The 21,029-nt window shown below is 54.6% G+C and overlaps 9 protein-coding genes across 9 annotated transcripts; 4 read left to right on the top strand and 5 right to left on the bottom strand.

Annotated features, from left to right (window-relative positions):
• Positions 1-1,177: 1,177 nt before the first annotated feature.
• MAM_05874 (eukaryotic translation initiation factor 2 gamma subunit) lies at positions 1,178-2,891 on the top strand (the record flags this gene model as incomplete). Its single annotated transcript, XM_040824672.1, has 3 exons — positions 1,178-1,695; positions 1,786-2,772; positions 2,861-2,891. 3 exons carry the CDS (start codon positions 1,178-1,180, stop codon positions 2,889-2,891), a joined length of 1,536 nt encoding a protein of 511 aa, XP_040677354.1.
• Positions 2,892-3,340: 449 nt separating this feature from the next.
• MAM_05873 (uncharacterized protein) lies at positions 3,341-4,768 on the bottom strand (the record flags this gene model as incomplete). Its single annotated transcript, XM_040824671.1, has 3 exons — positions 3,341-4,036; positions 4,092-4,633; positions 4,699-4,768. 3 exons carry the CDS (start codon positions 4,766-4,768, stop codon positions 3,341-3,343), a joined length of 1,308 nt encoding a protein of 435 aa, XP_040677353.1.
• Positions 4,769-5,570: 802 nt separating this feature from the next.
• On the top strand, positions 5,571-7,825 carry MAM_05872 (Nucleoporin, NSP1-lik; the record flags this gene model as incomplete). Its single annotated transcript, XM_040824670.1, has 2 exons — positions 5,571-7,580; positions 7,637-7,825. 2 exons carry the CDS (start codon positions 5,571-5,573, stop codon positions 7,823-7,825), a joined length of 2,199 nt encoding a protein of 732 aa, XP_040677352.1.
• Positions 7,826-8,196: 371 nt separating this feature from the next.
• MAM_05871 (ATPase inhibitor, IATP, mitochondria) lies at positions 8,197-8,711 on the bottom strand (the record flags this gene model as incomplete). Its single annotated transcript, XM_040824669.1, has 3 exons — positions 8,197-8,236; positions 8,329-8,460; positions 8,593-8,711. 3 exons carry the CDS (start codon positions 8,709-8,711, stop codon positions 8,197-8,199), a joined length of 291 nt encoding a protein of 96 aa, XP_040677351.1.
• Positions 8,712-10,937: 2,226 nt separating this feature from the next.
• MAM_05870 (th14-3-3-like protein) lies at positions 10,938-12,059 on the top strand (the record flags this gene model as incomplete). Its single annotated transcript, XM_040824668.1, has 5 exons — positions 10,938-10,998; positions 11,087-11,393; positions 11,488-11,729; positions 11,802-11,872; positions 11,928-12,059. The coding sequence occupies 5 exons, from the start codon at positions 10,938-10,940 to the stop codon at positions 12,057-12,059; spliced, it is 813 nt and encodes a 270-aa protein (XP_040677350.1).
• A 512-nt stretch (positions 12,060-12,571) lies between these two features.
• On the bottom strand, positions 12,572-13,105 carry MAM_05869 (Diphthamide biosynthesis protein 4; the record flags this gene model as incomplete). Its single annotated transcript, XM_040824667.1, has 1 exon — positions 12,572-13,105. One exon carries the CDS (start codon positions 13,103-13,105, stop codon positions 12,572-12,574), a length of 534 nt encoding a protein of 177 aa, XP_040677349.1.
• A 442-nt stretch (positions 13,106-13,547) lies between these two features.
• Positions 13,548-14,173, bottom strand: MAM_05868 (ribosomal protein MRPL25; the record flags this gene model as incomplete). The annotated part of the gene is made up of 3 exons (XM_040824666.1): positions 13,548-13,583; positions 13,649-13,709; positions 13,794-14,173. 3 exons carry the CDS (start codon positions 14,171-14,173, stop codon positions 13,548-13,550), a joined length of 477 nt encoding a protein of 158 aa, XP_040677348.1.
• Positions 14,174-14,450: 277 nt separating this feature from the next.
• Positions 14,451-16,766, top strand: MAM_05867 (pre-mRNA-splicing ATP-dependent RNA helicase PRP28; the record flags this gene model as incomplete). Its single annotated transcript, XM_040824665.1, has 1 exon — positions 14,451-16,766. One exon carries the CDS (start codon positions 14,451-14,453, stop codon positions 16,764-16,766), a length of 2,316 nt encoding a protein of 771 aa, XP_040677347.1.
• Positions 16,767-16,958: 192 nt separating this feature from the next.
• Positions 16,959-20,645, bottom strand: MAM_05866 (valyl-tRNA synthetase; the record flags this gene model as incomplete). Its single annotated transcript, XM_040824664.1, has 9 exons — positions 16,959-17,321; positions 17,416-17,967; positions 18,020-18,053; positions 18,108-18,567; positions 18,623-19,639; positions 19,693-20,325; positions 20,391-20,469; positions 20,536-20,558; positions 20,615-20,645. 9 exons carry the CDS (start codon positions 20,643-20,645, stop codon positions 16,959-16,961), a joined length of 3,192 nt encoding a protein of 1,063 aa, XP_040677346.1.
• Between the last annotated feature and the right edge of the window lie 384 nt (positions 20,646-21,029).

Raw genomic sequence — 21,029 nt, 5'->3', positions numbered from 1 at the left:
GGTGGTGGCTGGCATATGTAGAAATCCATTGCAACTCAAACATCCATTATATTTCGCAAAGTATGTTACTCCGTACGGTATCTCCAAATAGGCTACTACGGTCTACAGTACGTAGCCACTCTCCAAGCTCCTCTGACCCCTTCTTTCATTTAGTTTCAGCAGTGATGATTTCTAGGGCAAGAACCCCACCCGCCAACTATGGCATCTCACTCATTACAAGTGGCACGCCCACCGCGTTGGCCAAAAGTATCCTATAGCAGGGCTTAAAAGCCAGTAGGTTTTTTTATTTTTTTTATTCGCTTTCTTTGCTAGAAGGCCAGGCTAAGCTTCTAGCGTGGATACCAGTTTCAACATTTGCTGCTCTGTCAGCGTTATTGATGCAGTTGGTACGTAAAGTCCGCGATTCTACTTGCCATGAGTTAGGAAAAGAAACCAAAGGGGACCTGTCACGATTCAAGCTGTCATGTGTTCGCACTAGTAACAAGCAAGACGCGAGCGACATGCTTGCTTGCTGATGTAGACGCTCTTCCATACCAAGTAGCCACTGGGCAAGAAAATTTCTTCCCAGAGAAGGGTTAAAAAAAATGATGGCATTGGCCCTATCAGTGCATCACCTACCAAAGGGTGAACCGGTGGCACGGCAGCTAGCCTCGATCGGGAATTTCAGATGCTTGTAAATAACAATAGAGTCAGTCTTCCCGTAGCCCAAAGCCCCGAAACGTTCGAACCTGGACACGAGAGTTCTGGGCAAGTTTTTGACCTCATCTCTTGGGAAATGACATAATGGTGGCCTGTAAACACCGCCCTTGTCAGAGACGCCAAGGTCGAGGGGCAGCAGCCAACCGACCTTCAGCCGAGGAGGGGCATCGGGTCGTTATCATTATCAGTATATCGGGCCCTAAAGGGACTAGCGTAGGTAGAGTCATCTCCCTCATGACTGCACAAAAGGAATTTTGACACTGCTTCAAGACCAAAATCCGCAGATTTTGTGAGCTTCGCGCAGCAACGAAGACTGGCGATTCTTGTGCGTGAGTTTGTCGAGGCATTCGGTAATTCGCATCTTCGAATCCAGACACGACGCTATACCCACCGACACCAATCTACCCCGTGGCCGAGACCGAACGAAACCTGCAAGAGCATTTGTTTCTGCCCCGCCAAAATCCTGTCCACCATCACCATGTCGAACGGGGACCCCAAGTACGGCGACATTGACTCCGAGTCTGACTCTGGCGACTCCGTCGACCAGCATCACGAGGTTGGCGACGGCTTCGAGGAGAAGCCCCTCAAGTCTGCGCTCAAGAAGCCCGCACTCGCCGCCGAGCCCGCCGTGCAGAGACCCCCGCTGCCGCCGCAGACCGATCCCAAAGACCTCGACGTTTCCAGCCTCTCGCCTCTGACTCCTGAGATTATTGCGCGTCAAGCCACCATCAACATCGGTACTATCGGTCATGTCGCCCACGGAAAGTCCACCGTGGTCAAGGCCATCTCCGGCGTCCAAACCGTTCGTTTCAAGAACGAGCTGATTCGAAATATTACCATCAAGCTGGGCTACGCCAATGCCAAGATTTACAAGTGTGACAACCTCGAGTGCTCTCGGCCAGGATGTTACCGAAGCTACAAGAGCGAAAAGGAGGTCGATCCTCCTTGCGAGCGGGATGGATGCAGTGGTACCTACAGATTGCTGAGACACGTCTCGTATGTGCTGCCTTGCTCCTCATATATGCCAAGCCACATGTCAATGCAGACGTAACAGTGAAGCTAATCAAGCATGTTGTGATCAACCAGATTCGTCGACTGCCCGGGTCACGATATTCTGATGAGCACCATGTTGTCAGGCGCCGCCGTCATGGACGCGGCCCTTCTTCTGATTGCGGGCAACGAATCTTGTCCCCAGCCACAGACCTCGGAGCACTTGGCTGCCATTGAGATTATGAAACTCGACAAGATCATTATCCTGCAAAACAAGGTCGATCTGATGAGAGAAGAAGCCGCCCAGCAGCAGTACGAATCCATCCTCAAATTCATCCGAGGAACTGTTGCTGGCAAGTCACCCGTCATCCCCATCTCCGCCCAGCTCAAGTTCAACATCGATGCCGTCAACGAGGCTATTGTCAACACCATCCCCGTTCCTCCTAGAGACTTCACCATGGACCCCCACATGATTGTCATTCGATCATTCGACGTCAACAAGCCTGGTGCCGAGATTGACGACCTCAAGGGTGGTGTCGCCGGGGGTTCCATCCTGCACGGTGTCATCAAGCTGGGCGACGAGATCGAAATACGACCGGGTATCGTGTCCCGCGATGATGGCGGTGCCCTCAAGTGCACGCCCATCTTCTCCCGAGTCGTCTCACTCAACTCCGAGGCCAACGACCTCAAGTACGCCGTTCCCGGCGGTCTCATTGGTGTCGGCACCCGCATCGACCCTACCCTCTGCCGAGCTGACCGTCTCGTCGGTTTCGTCCTCGGCCTCAAAGGCAGACTCCCCGAGATCTACAGTGAAATCGAGGTCAACTTCTACCTACTCCGCCGTCTGCTCGGTGTTCGGACCGCCGACGGCAAGCAGGCCAAGGTCGCCAAACTGACCCAAAACGAGTTCATCATGGTCAACATTGGCTCCACCTCCACAGGTGCCAAGGTCGCTGCCATCAAGAACGACGCCGCCAAGCTTGTCCTCGTCAGCCCTGCTTGCACCAACATTGGCGAAAAGGTCGCGCTCAGCCGACGTATCGAGAAGCACTGGCGTCTCATCGGATGGGCTACTATTACTGCGTAAGTCTTGGTTGCTCTTCGTTTTTACATGACATCCCGTACTTTTTTTTTTTTTTTTTGGCAAGACTGAACCTAACGTCGTCAATAGTGGTGTCACTCTGGAACCTAGCACATCCTAATTTACAGACGTACGGTGATGACGGGACGAGGAGCGTGTTATGCCACAGAGGCCGGTACTAAAAAGTGTTCACGGTGACAAGCGCCTTAGTGGCCTGTATCTCCGGTTGTTGTTGTTGTTAGTATACCAGAGGTGGCTGGCGCAAAAATGGCACTAGGCATAAAATGGTTTGTTGGGAAATCAAAAAAGACGACGACGGCGCAGGAGGAGAGTCAATCGCGGCAAGCAGTAGTACATGACCTATTCTCGGCATCTGCTGGAGTAGTGCGCCCGCCCCTTGGTGTCACTCACGTGCCAGCCGTGGACTGTACGCTGTAGGTAGGGTTGCCCATCACGGGATCCAAATATCCTAATTTGCGACATTCATATAAGACGGGTAGATACACCGGACAGTTAGACCAAAATCGAACGAAGATTTTTGGACATCATTTCTGCTGGTCTTGTCTCGAGTTATTTTCTCACTTTCCGGGCATGCTTGACCAGGTTTTCTATCACCCCTTCAAACGCCTCCCTGTCGCCTATCTTCTCGTCTGTTCGTTTTTTCCAATACTCCAAGATTTCCTTGGCTGAGCCCTCCATCGCCTCTAGTTTCGACACGTGCGCCTTCAATTCTTCATCAGTCATGCCGTCTAGCGCCTCGTCCGTAGTCATGCAGAGGTATCGGGCAGAAACCAGGTCCAGTTCAGGCTGAGGCGGTGGCCCTTTACTCCTTTTGGAGCCTCTAGGCTTTCCCTGCGTGTCTACCGATGTTGACGACGCATTTCCTTCGCCCTGCTGTAGCCTTGATAAGGTCCTCGAATCGCTTGACCTCGTAGGTGACGTGGCCCGGAGATTGAGAGAAGGAAGAACCAGCTTCTTCTGCTTGGATGCTGGAAGGATTTCGTCCAGATCTACAGGCACACCTAGTGAAACGAGGAAGAGACGGCGGGTGCGAGACCGAATCCAGTCAGGTGGTGCAAGAGGGGGAGGGGCAACCAGCTGTGACCACAGCGAGGCCGATCTTGGTGTTAAGAACATTGATGGCTCCTGGGGGAGTGTTGGGACAGGGGGCAAGCCGAGCCCCTCGAGGGGGAACAGGCTGTCCAAGCATGGCTCGGTCGTCGACATTACTTCATCGGGTCCCAGGCCGTCGAAATCGGGTATCGACTATGTACAATTGTTAGAAGGCGGTTGATGACGAGCCAAGTGGTGTTATACTTACGAATGGAAGTAGAGATGGCTGGACCGTGGGTAGAGGTCGTGCAGCCGTCGCGGTTAGTTGCGGCCGTTGGAAGCTTTCCTCAAAATCATCAAAATCATTACCGTGTCCTCCTTCTTCAAAGTCATCGAAGTCGTCGCCGAAGCCGTCTCCATCCCCTTCGGCTGCAATCTCGTTGTCGCTATGCCCTACATGCTTATTGTCCGCTACTGGCTCTAATATGACGTCTGGCTTGACATCAGCTTTTGAAAAGCGCACTGAGGCGTTGACTGAGTCAACTGGCTCTAGGACAGTAATTGGAACCTCCGATTTGGAGGTCTCGGTCGGAGTTTTGGCTTCAAGCTCTTCCGAGCGGACAATTTCTTCGGATTGTACATCACCATCCTTCTTCTGATACATGTCCGCTGCTGAAACTTGGGCGTGAGAAGAAGTTGGATCTTCATTTACTGGTCGTGTTTTTGGAATCGGAGAATTCGCTTGTGGCGTCGCGGCCCCGGACCGAGCATCGGTGAACTGGTCATCTGAATCTGATGACTCTGGCTCGGCTAAATGGCAGTTAGCATGTATTTTTGCATATGTGGACAGTCATATAGAAGTGCAAGGTGCATACATAGCTGGTGCGCTCCAGGGTCAGCCTTGCCCATCTCCGGCGGGGGCTCCAAGCTCGCTGATGTCGCCATTCTTATAGTAGTGGGTGTTCAAGAATTCCTGCTTGAAATGAATATCGAGGCATCAATCCAACGGACAATTGCTATCGTGTCGGTCCGTGGAGAAAATCTCGGCCAGTTATGGTATAAAGACGGCCTCTTGGTCGTGACGTTCAGTAATTGCGAATCTAGCCTCAAATCATGCTGGAAAGCAATGAGAGATGGACCTAGTCAGCAAAGTTCCGCGTACAGAAGTCGGCCCCTATGTTCCAGTCTTTGACCTGGCCACGCTTGATATGAAGAGCCGACAGGATGGCGGGATGACTTTTGAATGGTTTGGATATTCGAGGAGTCGAGATCGCTCCATCACGTGGGCTCGTCAAGGCGTGCATTGTCGAAGGGTGGGTTCCAGTACTTTAGGTCTTTGGGTACTAACGTTAGTACTTAAGTAGGCCCAGTAGGGGCTCCGTACTTTCTTCAAGGCTGCGCCAGTTTCAGTCCAACCACAGCAGGCAGTGCGTGGAGCTAGACATCGCCAAAAAAGAAAAAAAAAGAAAAAAAAAAGAGGACGAAGGCGCTTGCCATCCCTCCATTCTCCCACGCGCAAGCTCTTGGTCCCTCGACGATTGCATCCCAACTACATCGCAACCCGCGTTGGGCAAGCCGTATCAACATTAGACATCAGCCCGCTTTCAAAACAGGACACGGCGTGGTGCTGTTTGAGACTTTGGGATACCTTCTGCCGTCGTCCACGCCGCCCTCGTTCCCAGGTCAGCCCGCATCGCCCGACGCGGATCCCAGGACACGACCCGTCCTCCAGATAGCCAAAAACACCATGTCGTTCACCTTCGGAACCCCGAGCTCATCAAGCGCACCGTCTAATAATGCTACGACTACCGCGCCAGCCTCTGGTGGTCTCTTTGGGGGTGCATCGTCTGGAGGCACTCCTTCCTTTTCGTTTGGCTCATTAGGTGGCACTGCCGGCAGCAACAACGCGACATCAACAAACAGTGGTGGCTCCATATTCGCCCAGAAACCAGCTGGCGACGCGCAGAAGCCCGCCGGTGGTCTGTTTGGGGCACCGGCTTCGTCTTCAAACGCAGCATCAACGCCGACAACTGGCGGTTTGTTTGGAGCAACTTCCACGACCCCATCCGCTGGCAGTCCCTTTGGCGGAACAAACAATGTATCTTCTGCCCCTGCATCGGCAGCCCCTGTCTCTACTGGCTTGCTTGGAGGAGGTAGCGGTGCTTCCGGCTTGACCCTCGGCGGTGCGGTTGGAGGCGCCAGCACTTCCCCTTCTAAGCCAGCCTCTGGCACTTTGTTTGGTGGCGGTGGTATGTCGTCAGGCGGTGGTCTTTTCGGTGCTCAGACTACCACCGGACAGTCTCAAAGTACAGCTTCGACGGTCGCGGCGCCTTCATCTGGTCTGTTCGCCTCGTCCGGAAGTTCATTGTTTGAAAACAAGACCAGCACAACCCCTGGTTCGAACACGCTGAACACGACTACCCCGACGACTGCCACTGCGGCAACACCAGCCAAGCCTTTGTTTTCGCTCCCTTCGACTACCCCGGCAGGAGCCCCCCCGACTGATTCATCCAAGCCTGCGTCCACGACAGGTACGGCGGCTGGCGGACTCTTTAGCAGTGCTGCACAGCCATCCACATCGTCAGCTTCGACATCCGCGGCCCCGGCTGCTTCAGGACTTTTCGCGGGTACACAATCTGCAGGAGGATCTTCTGCAGGGAATCTTTTCGGCAATAAATCAGCAGCGGCGACCGGAGCTACTGGTGGAGGTTTGTTTGGCGGCCCTGCCAACAGTACGCCATCTACTACTGCACCATCTGGATCGGCCGCAGCAAGCTCAATCTTCACTTTGAAAGCTGCTGATGCCACGGGACCAACCGCTCCAACCTCAACAAATACCGGCAGCAGCTTGTTCAGCGGCACTGCAAGCTCTGCCGCCACACCCTCGTCTGCCACGCCTGCAACCGCCAGCGGTATTGCTGGAAGTACCTTGTTTGGAAACAAGTCTGCGACCACTACGACCTCATCAACAACCCCATCTGCTACCTCGGCTGCAGGCGGTATGTTTGGAGGCGTCCAGGCCGGTTCTACTGCTTCTGCAGCTAAACCTTCTTCTTCTCTGTTTGGTTCAACTGCTCCCGCATCAACAACTGCGCAGCCTGCAGCCGCAACGCCTGCATCAACTGGAGCAGCGACGGCAGCATCCACTTCAACGGCAGGAAGCTTGTTTGGCACCAAACCTACGACGGATGCGACCAACAAAGACAACGCCAGCAAAGATGAGCCCAAAATCACGGCCCAGAATGGCACCACCAGTGCCCTCGGTGCTTCCACAGCTGGCCCAATCTCACAGCTTGCCAGACTTAAGAACAAGACCATGGAAGATATCGTCACTCGATGGGCGTCAGATCTAACCAAGCATCAAAAAGAGTTCAAGGAGCAAGCTGCCACAGTGTCCAACTGGGACCGCAGCTTGGTTGATAATGGCGAAAAAATTCAGAAGCTTTACCTGAACACTTTTGAAGCCGAGCGCGCCAGCCATGAAATTGAACGCCAGCTCGCCGCTGTGGAAAGCCAGCAAGAGGAGCTGGAAGCATGGCTGAGTCGTTACGAACCAGAGGTGCAGGACATGTTTGCCAAGCAAATTGGTCCTGGCGAGCAGCCTGCGGGACCTGATCAGGAGCGTGAGCGTACATACAAGTTGGCCGAAAAGCTAACGCAACAGTTGGATGAGAAGTCTCGCGACCTCTCAAAGATGGTCAAGGAAATCAACGACATCTCTGGGTCCTTGAGCAAAGGAGCCAAGACCGAAGATCCCGTAAGTGTCTGTTTGATTCTACATCTTGTTTCCCACTGCTAAGACGACCATGACAGCTGAGCCAGATCGTACGGGTTCTCAATGGCCATCTCACTCAGTTGCAGTGGATTGATGCAAATGCATCAGAATTGCAGGCCAAGATTTCCGCTGCGCAAAAGTCCAGCGGCTCCCTTAACAATCACTACACTGGACCAGAAAGCGATGCCGCCGAGGGTTTCTACCGCTCCTACTACGGGCGCCGATGAAGAAGAAAAGCGACGGGCATATACTTGACTTGGCCTTGTGGGATATGCTACGGAGTACTGGACGGCAACCGGCCAATGACATTTTCTTTTGGGGAATCACATATTTTTTTGATGGAGTAATGGAGATTCAGAGCTGAAATATTCTCGCGATACTCGAAGAGCACACCGAGTAGCAGGTATTTGTACACTAGCTTAGACTGCGACATAATCACACAGGATTTGATGATGGAGAAAAGAAAATTTGCTGCCACAGTTCTTCCTATCCATCCAAAGACGCAGCTGCAATCTTGGGGCAGGAATCGTGACTAGTGTATCTGAGGATGCTGCAGCCGCAGCGGAGGCGTTGCCAGGCGGCGTCCGAGATGGTATTTTTAGTTCTTCTCGCCGCCCTGATCGCGGGTGATCTCCTCACTGGGAAGATGTACCGTCAGCACCAACTCGTAGCATTTCCCAGAGGCACGAAGCGTTTGTCCACATGATGAGTGTAAGGGCGCCGGGCTCACATGTGGTCAGAGAGGCGTTGGAGATGCTGCTGCTGTTCAGCGAGCTTCTTCTTGAGCTCGAGGAGACGCTCCTTTTCTCGCTGGCGGATAGCCCAGTCCTCGCTGGCGCGCTCACGGCGCTGGAAGGCGTCACTATAAAATGGAGGATCAAAACATCCGCCTCTGTTAGCCAATGACTCGGTTTCGCATGGAACACTCTGCTGCCCCTTTCCCGAGCGGTCCTCCGCGAGAGACGAAGCTGGATTGCGGCGGCGGGACACTCACCCAGGGCCGCCGGTCTTGGGAGGCGCGCCGGTATCGCCCTCGCCCATGGCTCGGACAGTGGTGGTAAAGGTAGCCCGGAGGGGGCGAAATGCGGCCGTCTTGAAGGTTGTGCGGAGCATGATTACGCGGTCGGGATGCGGTGGTGGTGGTGTTGTTGTTGTTGAAGTATGACGTGCGAGCAGTCGAGATTCTTGCTCGAGGCAGCTCGGAGAATGGCCTGATGCTACGCGCCACATGAGTGGCCGGAGCTGGGCGATAGCAGGGTACGCGGTGCGTGTGCCGCAGCCCGCGGGGCTGGTGTGTATTCTTCCAACACGTTGACTGCCTTCCTGCCTGCCTTTTGTGGATTCGAAAATTTCGGCTGCCGTCGACTGACCGACTACGATGGATGAATTCGGACCCGACTTGGTGGTGGACCATCGAATTCGTAACCTCCCAAGGCCATGAGACTAATTCTCGAGCATTATTCAGGCGGCCGATATTTCGTGGCTGCCACCCATCTCCTTTTGCCTGCCATCCCGTCCTACCTTTGTCTACGGAGGAGTAACCATGCGCCGTCCTGGCTGGACACGGCACAACGAGTGCCTACTCAAGTACGGAGTAGGTACCTAGGTAAACTACCTACTTACGTAATGTACTATAAATAATGATTGTTTCCCGATCAGGTACTCCGTGCTGCTCGATCATTCGCATTCGCATCAACAGAACTGCATAAAAGAGACGGGCATTGAAGACGTGGAGCCCGTTTGGGCGTTGAAACGATGGCGGATTGTGATGGACATTGTGCCAGCTCTTCCTGATACGTCGCGGCACCATTCGTTCGTCCCGGGGCGAAGGACGGGCTGCGACTCGCGAGCAGCTTGGCGGCCCGCCCTGCTGGCGGACCTGCTGTCTGTCTGTCTGCTGTGTTGTAGGGCGTCGAGGCCAGAGAACTCGCCCGCCTTCGAGCAAAGTATTCGTGCATTTGAGCAATCTGTGAGATCTGGAGCGCCACTCAGCACCAAGGTGAGGTCATCAGGCGCGTACCTGCTACGCGGCATCCCAGCTTGCCTCACGGACCACGCCGTCAGGTATGCTCCACGTTCGAGGTATCCGATACTTGACCACTGTTCAAGTGCTGGAGCTAGCTGTTGGATCTAATGCCTTGTGGGTACTTGATTAAGTTCCCAGGTACTTACTCACCAGGCTACCGCCCAATGGCGACTCCAAACCCAGGTACCTAGGTACTTACTTACTTTGAGTACTGTTTGCCTTGCGTACATGTTTACCTTAGTACTTGAGTAAGTATCAGTACACTACTTACCCAAGTGCCTTCTTAACTGTAAGTACGGAGTACTGGGTAAGTTCTTGGTAGGTCCTGGCGCTGGCCCTTCTGACTGGCTGCTGTCAAGTCGCATAAGTAACTAATTCAGTTGCCTGCACGCATGCGCCGCCGCCGCCGCCGCCGCTGCTGCCTTCCGGCCTCAGTCCCGAGCCCCTTCTCGATTTCCATCCCGTCCCACGCTTTTCGCTCATCAAACATCAAATCCAAATTCACCCAACAAACTGCACCACCACCACCACATCCACCACCACATCCACCACCATTACCATTACCATTCGCGCTCGCGCTGTCGCCCCGAGCCTGGCTTCATCCTCCTGACCCCGCCCCTTGCCCGCCGAATATCTTCCCGTAAACCGTCTATTTTTTTCTCCGTTCGGTACGTGCCTCGCCAGTCGATTCTGAAAAATGTGTTGTCCCTGTGCGCCTCTGCGTCTTCATTAATTTGGCACGCCCCTCCCTCCCCTCTGTCGTCATGGCGCCTCCTCCCACGCCCGCTGCCTCGCGTGAGGAAGTCTTGTGATGCACTGCTCCTTTAGCTTCATCACTACCACGGCCGAGCACGATTGCTGTGCTGCACGACTCGTCGAATTCTGCCGGCTGCTCCCTGGGAACAAGGCACACATGTTCCATTGGAGATCCCAGTGCGCCATCTCGACTCCAACCAACCTTGCTGTCGTCTCGTCTCGGCCAACCCCGCCAGGGGCGAGAATGGCGTACGCTGGGCAGATGCGAATGCGTGCGTGGCTGCCTGCGGCTGCGAGACATTGAGTCCTCACTGCCTCCGGCTGAAGGTGCAAATCGGCCGTGGTCTTGACGTTGTGGACGACACGACGACATTTCGAGCCTGCGGCGTCCTGACTGTCGATGGCCTCTGATCAGAAATCTCAAGAGTCGGCCGGCCGGCCTGGGCTGACTGGGCTGCGCTGCATCAACATGCGACTTCACCTAATACCAGTTGCTGCTTGGACGAATTTTCGCTAACTTGTAGTTTGCCCGCGCACTAGTCTAAACAACCGCCAAAATGGGTCACGAAGATGCAGTCTATCTGGCCAAGCTCGCCGAGCAGGCTGAGCGGTACGAAGGTTCGTCGCTCCATCTTGCCGTCCCAGAGTCGATCCCCTTGTCCACGGCGAGGCCGTTTGCGCTGACTTGTTCGTCATCTCCATCTAGAGATGGTCGACAACATGAAGATTGTCGCCTCTGAAGACCGCGACCTGACCGTCGAGGAGCGCAACCTTCTGTCCGTTGCCTACAAGAATGTCATTGGCGCCCGCCGTGCCTCTTGGAGGATAGTCACTTCTATTGAGCAGAAGGAGGAGTCTAAGGGCAACTCGTCCCAGGTCACCCTCATCAAGGAGTACCGACAGAAGGTGGAGGCCGAGCTTGCCAAGATCTGCGACGATATCCTTGACGTGCTTGACAAGCACCTGATCCCCTCTGCCAAATCCGGCGAGTCCAAGGTCTTCTATCACAAGATGTATGTGGAAAGCGTCTCTCCAATATCGGCCAAGCTGCCCATGGTGCGCTGTTTCATTTGCATTTGCCTAATCTTGTCTTTCAAATCTGTACAGGAAGGGTGACTACCACCGTTACCTCGCCGAGTTTGCCATCGGAGACCGCCGCAAGGACTCTGCCGACAAGTCCCTCGAGGCTTACAAGGCTGCCACTGAGGTTGCCCAGACCGAACTGCCTCCAACTCACCCCATCCGCCTGGGTCTTGCCCTCAACTTCTCCGTTTTCTATTACGAGATCTTGAATGCCCCCGACCAGGCTTGCCATCTTGCCAAGCAGGCCTTTGATGATGCCATTGCAGGTATGTCAACCGTCTTTCCCTCGATTTTGCTGTGACGTTTTCCACGGAAAATATATCTGATGGTTGATACAGAGCTCGACACTTTGAGCGAGGAGAGCTACAAGGACTCTACGCTCATCATGCAGCTCCTGCGTGACAATTTGGTACGAATCAAGAGTGCGTTGATTGTTGGGAGTCGCCAGCTAACGTGTATGGCAGACCTTGTGGACTTCATCCGAGGCCGAGACCTCGGCTGCCGCTGGTCAGGCTGAAGCTCCCGCCAAAGAGGAGTCTGCTGCTCCTGCTGCTGAGGCAACTGCCGCCGCCGACCAGACCAAGGCCACTGAATAAATGGATGATTCTGTTGCCAATTTAAATGCTTCAATCGCTATGGTATCCGGCCGGTTGGTGTCTACGGAGTGGACGGAAGACTCGTTTTTTTTTTGTTTTCGTGTGTGTTTGATCAAGAGCTTCGGCATCTTTTAGGTAAACGTGCGTATACAATGGACGAAGACGTCGAATGTGCCCCTACGGACCACCCTCCGGGCTGGCACTGAGGCCTAAAGGAGAGCATCTCTCGGAGGTTCTGCTTTTAGACTCTTAATGCTCGCGATCGTCTGGACAAATAAAAATAACCAAAATTGCTTTCAATACACGGGAACAATGGGTCCATGTTTTGCAGGCTAAATACATTTGCAAGAAATGCCCTGTGCTACTACTGATTGTTGCGTTACGCGGTAGCTGTCCCATGACGGGGAACTTGAAGCAGTCCGCTTGGCATGGCTACGATGGGCTTCTCTACAAGGCGGGCTTACTAAACGGCCATGATGTACTGGTCAGCTTTGATCTATTTTGTCTTTTCCTCATGGCGCGTCATCGCCCACCACGGCAAAATGAACCCGCAGCCACAAACTACAATCCTGGCAGCCCACCATCAACTCACCCTCGTCCTCCGCCTCTGCCAAATCCTCCTCCCCAAACAAATAACCCCTCGCATTCCCGCACCGACAGGGCCTGTGCCACCGCTCCTTGGTCTCGTCGTAGGGCAAGTCGTCCAAGTCTACGCTCTCGACGCCCGTCTGAAATCCGTGTCCCGAATCCGGCCCAGCGGAGCCAGACAAGGCCCGAGCCTGACGGAGTTTGGTGTCGTATTCTGCGCGTCGCACGGGGCAGCTGAGGACTGCGAATGCCGCGGTGACTTGGTCTACGGAGACCGTGGGCGCCCTGGGTGCCCTGGGCGAGGTGTTGGTGTGAGAGCCGCGTTTGTCGGGGTGGTTGCGGAGCAGGGCCCTGTGGTAGGCCTTCTTTACGAGTTTGGCGGCGTCTGGCGAGTCGTCGACGATGGAGGGCGTGAGGTTGAGAACGTCGTAGTGCGTTGGGGGCTGTGGTGGGCTCATCCTGGGTGAGTATGTGTGGTGTGTGGTCTTCCTCGAGGAGGTTCCGTTGGCTTGGTTTTTTTTTTCCCTCTTTTTCCTCTTCTCTTGCCTTGTAGTTACTCTGGGGTTAACGATGGTGAGTCGAGAGTCGTGAGTCGCGACGGCGGTTTGGGGCTGAGTCACGTGATTTGGTGATGGGGACGGTTGCTCGGTTGCTTGGTTGCTCGGGATGGGCACGTCATGTGCATACATGAGATGGGTGGTGTTTTCTGGGTGTGTCTTGGTGCGTGGATTTGTTTTTCTACGGAATGCCCGGCTTTGTGCGGAGGAGCGCTGCCTGGGATCGGATTACACCTTGGCTGGCTGGGGATGGCGTTTTCATTCTTTTACACACGGAGTACCATACATTCGGGGCCTCTCTGGAACGGCATGTGGTTTTGACCGTCTCCCCGGGCTGTCTGATCTACTTGGGCCATTTGGTCCAGTTCCTCTTTCCCACCTGGTCGACCGGTTAGCGCATGGGACTTGGGGCGGCGGGCTTGTTTTCCCTTGTTCTTCACGTACCCTCTTCCAGGCCTTGATCAGCTTGGGCATCTCCAGCATGGCCTTCCTTCGCTGCTCCATCCTGGACGCCATTGTTAGCACAGCTGCTGCGGGAGGTCTGCAGACATGGGGGCCTGGGGGCGGGGGTTTCGCGGGCTCGACGTACTTTGCAATCATGTGTCGTTCGTGGATGTGACCCTTGACCTTTTGTCCCACGCCTGTGCCCTTCACTCTCAGGCCGTGCTCGACGCGGTGCGCGAGTCGGTACTCGTACCCCTTGGTCGTCTCGGGCAGGAGGTCCTCGATGCCGTGCTCGCGTGCCATCTGCACGAGCTGCGCTTGTCGGCGGTACGAGTACACTGGGTCCTGCCATTTCCCCGTGACGGGGTGGTTGTAGAACCGGAACGGATCAGGTCTCTGCTCCTGGTACGGGGTCGGTGCAGCCCCCGGGGACTGAATAGACGCCGGCGGCCATCGGGCAAAGACTCGCTGTAGGGGTTTGGGGAGCGTCCTGGCTAGCTGGACGTATTTCGTTGCCGAGGCCATTGCGTCCGGTGACGATGTGATCCTGCTCGCTCGTCGGGAGCGGGAGCACTTTTCGAGTCGGACACGAGCTGCTGGACAGACCGGACGAGCCTGGGCGGTCGGGATGAGGTGGTTGGTTCGGATCGGCTGTCGTCGATGGAAGCTTGGAAAGTCTGTCGAGAAAAGGTCAAGTGATTCCGAGGCTGGGCTGCCGGCACTGGAGTCCACGCAAACCGCGCCTTGTGATTGGACAGATGTGAGCCTTCCGCATTCATCTGTGGGCCTCTGAAAGTCTGGCATGGCAGCCTTGCCCAAGGACTTGGGACTTCATGTCGGCTCCTCCGAGGAACGTGGCGTTTGCTACCCACGCACCTTCGCCCTTGCTGCGATAATTCATCTCGACCGTTTTAAACTCTCCGCGGGCTACTTTCTGCAGCAGGGAGCGATGCCTCTCGATGTAGAGGAAATCATTCGGCAGAAGAAGGCCGCAGACGCTGCCGCCGCAAAGCCGCGCTTCATCCCCAAGGCCCAGCGCGAGCGCATGGCGGCAGAGCTGGCCAAGAGAGAGGAGGACGACAGGAAGCGCAAAGCTGCGGACGAGGCACGAAAACGCAGAGAGGAAGAGAGGAAGTGGGCGTCACGGTCCAACGGAGTGTCGTCCAGTGCAAATAGGATTCCCAATGGCCCAACCGAGGCCCCCACGGGTCCTCGAGCCATGAACCCTAGAAGGGCCGACGCCAAGAAGAGCGACAAAGTAAACGGCGACAAGAAGTCCGCCGAGGACATTGAGGCCACCCTGTTCAGGTCACGATATCTGGGTCCAGAAGTGAACCAGCAGTCTAGCTTCTCTGCCAAGAAGAAGCGCATGCGCACGACGGAGAAAAAGTTCAACTTCGAGTGGGATCTGGAGGATGACACATCCAGAGACAACGACCCTATATACAGGAACCAGGTTGTGAACAGAGGCGGCTCCCTCGCCGGCTTGGGGGGTGAATTCGACGACGAGGCCGAGAGAAGGGCCCGCAAACGCGCGCGGTTAATCGAGGAGCGGGACGTCGACAATGGCAGGGAGCGCGCCAAGGGCTTCATGGAGGACTTCTACCGTGCGCGGGCCAAGGCCAAGGAGAGGGCGGAGAGGACAGGCCTCGGGCGCCACTGGTCGGAGAAGAAACTAGGAGAGATGAGGGAGCGGGACTGGAGGATATTCAAGGAGGACTTTGGCATCTCTACAAAGGGCGGCGCCATACCCGACCCCATGCGCAGCTGGGAAGAGTCCGGCCTGCCGAGGCGACTGCTCGACATCGTGGCCAGGGTGGGCTACAAGGAGCCCACGCCTATCCAGAGGGCAGCCATCCCCATCGCCTTGCACGCCCGCGATCTGATCGGCGTGGCCGTCACCGGTTCCGGCAAAACAGCAGCCTTCCTCCTCCCCCTCCTCGTGTACATCTCCGACCTCCCCCCCCTCACCGAGGTCAACAAGAACGACGGCCCGTACGCCCTCATCCTCGCGCCGACCCGTGAGCTGGTGCAGCAAATCGAGACGGAAGCCAAAAAGTTCGCCGAGCCCCTGGGTTTCCGCTGCGTCAGCATCGTCGGCGGCCACTCCCTCGAGGAGCAGGCCTTTGCCCTGCGGAACGGTGCGGAAATCATCGTCGCCACGCCCGGCCGTCTGGTCGACTGTATCGAGAGGCGGCTGCTCGTCCTCTCACAGTGCTGCTACATCATCATGGACGAGGCCGACCGCATGATCGACCTCGGGTTCGAGGATTCCGTCAACAAGATCCTCGACGCCCTCCCCGTCAGCAACGAGAAGCCCGACACGGACGACGCCGAAAACGCGCAGCTCATGAAGTCCTACCTCGGCGGCAGGGACAAGTACCGCCAGACGATGATGTACACGGCCACCATGCCGCCGCTCGTCGAGCGCATCGCCAAGAAGTACCTCCGCCGCCCTGCCACCGCAACCATAGGCAACGCCGGCGAGGCCGTCGACACTGTCGAGCAGCGCGTCGAGTTCGTCTCCGGCGAGGACCGCCGCAAGAAGAGGCTGCAGGAGATCCTGTCCAAGAACGACTTTGCGCCGCCCATCATCGTCTTCGTCAACATCAAGAGGAACTGCGACGCCGTTGCGCGAGACATCAAGTCCATGGGCTGGTCCACCGTCACTCTGCACGGTTCCAAGACGCAGGAGCAGCGAGAGGCGGCGCTGGCCTCCGTGCGCTCGGGCGCGACCCAAGTCCTCGTCGCCACGGATCTTGCCGGCCGCGGTATCGATGTGCCGGATGTATCGCTCGTTGTCAACTTTAACATGGCTACGAGCATCGAGAGTTACACCCATCGTATTGGTCGTACTGGTCGTGCGGGCAAGAGCGGTGTTGCCATTACCTTCTTGGGCAACGAGGACAACGATGTCCTGTATGACTTGAGGCAGATGCTTAGCAAGAGCTCCATCTCCAAGGTGCCGGACGAGCTGAAGAGGCACGAGGCCGCGCAGTCGAAGCCCGTCCGCGGTGGTGCGAGAAGGGAGAGAGATGATGCCGCCGCCGGAGGTGGTGGAGGAGAGGGAGCAGGAGGAGGAGGCGGCGGTAGGGGCGGCGGCAGAGGCGGCTGGTGAAGAAAAGACGCATTCATAGCGAAGCAGAGTGTTGAAATGTAATACTACGGATCGTGTTGGCTGACTTGCCCGTCTTCGAGTAACGACCGCGCAAGATTGAAATACTTGTCCTTGCTCTCTCGGTGAAGGTGAATAAAAATATCAGTGCTCAACACACTAAGAAATTGCCTACTCTATATATCTTTGCTGCATTTACTCTAGTTTGAGCTGTTCAAATTGCTTGATAGTCGCCTCGAAACTGACGGCCTCATGCTTGGCATCCGCGAGTCTTTGCTCGTCTCCCTCACGCACAGCCGCAGAGACCTTCTCTTTGTAGCCAGGGTCCAACAGAATCTTCTCCTGTTTCTGAATGTTCATCTTGGCCTTTTCTAGCTTCTTCTGGGCCTTGATGATCTCTGCATCCATGTCAACACGACCCTTTACGTGCAAGAAGACGGCAACATTGGTGGAAACCGGGTAGGCCACACATCCAGCAGGGCGAGGAGCATCGGGGCCAATTACGTGCATGGTCCGCACACTCTTGCCGCTGAGGGACTTGATTGATGCAACTTCGGTCTTGCACGTCTTCAGCGCGGCCTCGTTGTACGCTTGGACAAAGACTATATTGTCAAATTGTGATTAGCAATTTGTGAACGAGGAGTCGCGTCACTTCATCCAAGCGCAACTTGCCTTCGGCATTCTCCTTGAGAGAATACTCAGACATGAGTGATCTGGTTGCCTTTGTAGCGGCCAGAACGAGCTCATAGGCAGCTTCAGACTCGGGGTCATCCAGTGCAGGGCTGTACTGAGGATACTTGGCGATCATGATGGACTTCGTGTTGTCGCCAGGACGTCGAGGCATTCTCTGCCACATTTCTTCAGTGATGTAAGGCATGAACGGGTGGATGAGCGTCAAGGCCCACTCCAAAGACGTGTACAGAGTCTGGAGAGCAGACTGGCGCTCTTCCTCAGTGCCATCTCGGATGATGGCTTTTGAGTTCTCAATGTAGACATCGCAGAGCTCTGCATACCAGTACCTGTAGATGATGTTGGTAGATTTTTGGAACTCTCTGTCAGCAATTGCGACGTTCAAATCTCTCGCAGCGCTGTTCATCTTGTGAAGAATCCATCGCTCTGCCAAGGTCTTGCCTCGGGTGATGCCGTCTGCTGAAGGAGTAAAGTCCTTAGGGAGGCTGCCCAAGACATACTTGGTGGCTTGGAACTTTTGGAAAGTGAGTAAACATCCGAGATGCATCGCCAATTTCATTACTCACAATTTTGTTACAGAACTTGCGGTATCCGTGAATACTACACAACAAATAAGTTTCAGAGTACAAGGTCTGGGATCAAGGGCTCACTTACACCTTGATATCCAAATTGATATCACCACCACCGGTGCTGGCATTTATCATGGTGAAACGAAGAGCATCAGCACCACACTGTGGAATGCCATCAGGAAAGGCGGTTTTCTGGTACTTAGTTGCTCTCTCAACTTCGCTAGGATGAAGATTTCCCTGGTAGAGCTTCTGGTGTAAATCCTCCAGCTTGATACCGGAGATAACATCGAGGGGATCAATCACATTGCCCAGGCTCTTGCTCATTTTTCTACCCTCAGAGTCACGGACGAGGCTGTGGCAGTAGACCTCGCTGAATGGAATCTGTCCGGTCATCTTCAAACCCAAAGTGATCATGCGGGCAATCCAGAAGAACAAAATATCCCAACCTGTCTCGAGGACGGAGGTAGGATAGAGGGTGTCCAAATCGTGGGTCTTGTTGGGCCAGCCTAGGGTGCTGAAGGGCCAGAGTCCAGAAGAAAACCAGGCTACGATATGCGTTAGTAACGGAATACGAAATAAGCCATTGATGTGGTTTCTTACTGTCAAGAACATCCTCATCCTGTTCAAGGGTGAATTTCTTGCCCGGCAGGGCCGCCGCCGCCTTCTCTTCCGCCTCCTCGCGAGTTCGCCCAGAGAACCAAAGCTTGTCATCTGCAGTATCCTGGGCAACACCTTCAATACTGGCAAAATAGACGGGACATCGGTGACCCCACCACAGTTGTCTGCTAATACACCAATCCTGGATATCCTCAAGCCACCTGAAATAGCTTCTCTCCGCAGTGTCTGGTCTGATCTTGATCTTGCCCTCTCTGACAACGTCCAAAGCTGGCCCAGTGAGCTCCTTCATGCGGACCCACCATTGGGGCTTCATACGAGGCTCAATGATATCCTTCGACTTTTCACACAGTGGCACCTTCATTGCGTTGTCCTTCTTGTCGACATACAGACCCTTCTCCTTCAGGGCATCTTGGATAGAGTAACGGACATCGAAGCGTTTCTGGCCCTTGTATGGACCGGTATTCTCATTCATCAAACCATCGTCGGTGAGAATGTTGATAAACTCAAGCTGGTGCTTTTGTCCCAAATTGAAATCGTTCGGGTCATGAGCGGGGGTCAGTTTGACAGCACCGGTTCCAAACTCCATGTCGACATACTCATCAGCGACGATGGGCAATTTTCGGCCCGGAATAAAAGGATGAGTAGCATTCTTGCCCACAAGGTGCTTGTAACGGGCATCATTTGGGTGGACAGCAATTCCTGTATCACCAAGCATGGTCTCGATACGAGTTGTGGCTACCTCAACCGTCTCGTCTGAGCCCTCAATGGGGTACTTGAAATGAACGATGACGCCAAACTCAACTTTCTTATCATAACCTGGTACATCAAGGAGGGTCCGGCCGGTGAGTTCCTTATTGTCGACTTCTAGGTTGGAGAGTGCCGTGTTCAGATGCGTGCACCAGTTGACGAGTCGATTGGCTCTGTAGATGATGCCTTCCTCATGCAGCCGAACGAAAGTCTCGACAACGGCAGCAGAAAGATTCGCATCCATGGTAAAGGCTGTGGAATGTCAACATAACAGCTGCAAAAAGCCAGGCGCCGATATTACATACCCTCACGACTCCAATCAAACGAGCCACCCATATGTGTCAAGGCCTTGTTGATACGTTTGTGATACTCTTCCTTCCATTCCCAGACAGTCTCAACGAACTTGGCCCTGCCAAGATCGTGTCTGGTCTTTCCCTCTTTCCTCCAGAGCATCTTTTCGACAACGCTCTGCGTTGAAATGCCCGCGTGGTCGCATCCCGGAAGCCACAGAGTCGTTTTCCCATTCATGCGGTTCCATCGAATCATGAGATCTTGCAAGGAGTCACCCAGTGCGTGACCCATGTGCAATGATCCAGTAACGTTAGGAGGAGGATGAACAATAACGAAGCTGCCGGCTTCCTTGACCTTGCCATCAGGCGTGAACTCTGGCCTGAAAAAACCCTCCTTCTCCCACCAGTCGTACCACGCTGACTCGACAGCCACAGGGTCGTAAGCCTTGAAATTGGGGTCTTCAAACGGTCGAATACGCTTCTTCTCGCCGGCGGGAGTGTCCTCTATATAAGGCGGAATGATTTCCTCTGCCTTCTTCTCCTTAGATTTCTTCTCTTTGTTGGCAGCGTTGGCGGCCATTTGAGCGGCCTTTGCCTTCTTGGCCTCTAGTTTAGCAGCTTTTTCTGCCTTCTTGCGCTCCTTTTCCACTACAGACAGTTGCCATCAGCAACAACGGGCCACCACGGCAAAAATTAGGCCAATAAGGACTTACAATCCTTTTCCGACTTCTCTTTGGGAGCTCCATCAGCAGCTGTATCAACACCAGCAATCTGTGTCGATGCTCTGGCGGCCTATGTTGCATTAGTTCCGACTGCTTCTCTTCTGATCGATTCGATGGTGGGGTGAACTATTCGTACTTCGGCTCCCTCGTTTCGCCCAACTACATAATGAATGAGTTAATGTTCTTCAAAAAGAAATGTGCAAGCTTCTTCTTACCAGGGGCTTCTCGAGTGCTATTGCTTGTCATGGCGGCTCGTGCGGTTGTAGTCAAGGGTCGTCTTGGGGAAACAGAACGCACACGAAGTGCTCGAACTGCAAGTCGGAACGTCGTACTGAAAGAGTTTTCCAGAAGCCCTATAGACTGGGCTTCTACGTGCACAATACAAAGAATTGATTCCCAAGCGATATACACGGGCACTGATGACTCAATCCCGAGTCTCGGCGCAAGCACAGATATTTCCTGAAATTTTGAGTCACTCGACGACACCACCCAACTTAAGAAGGTGGGATGAGAGGGGTCTGAATGTGGCGGTGTGACTTGGGTTGTTCCTGGGGCAGCTTCAGCCACAACTTCGAAGCCACACGTTTCGGTCGTTTTGAGTCTTTACTCTTAACACCAACCCGAAGGCGC

This window comes from Metarhizium album (assembly GCF_000804445.1).
Source record: "Metarhizium album ARSEF 1941 chromosome Unknown scaffold_16, whole genome shotgun sequence".
In the NCBI taxonomy this organism is placed as follows: Eukaryota; Fungi; Ascomycota; class Sordariomycetes; order Hypocreales; family Clavicipitaceae; genus Metarhizium; species Metarhizium album.
The sequence above is the reverse complement of the archived record's forward strand: the minus strand, read 5'-3'. Positions and strand labels throughout refer to the sequence as shown.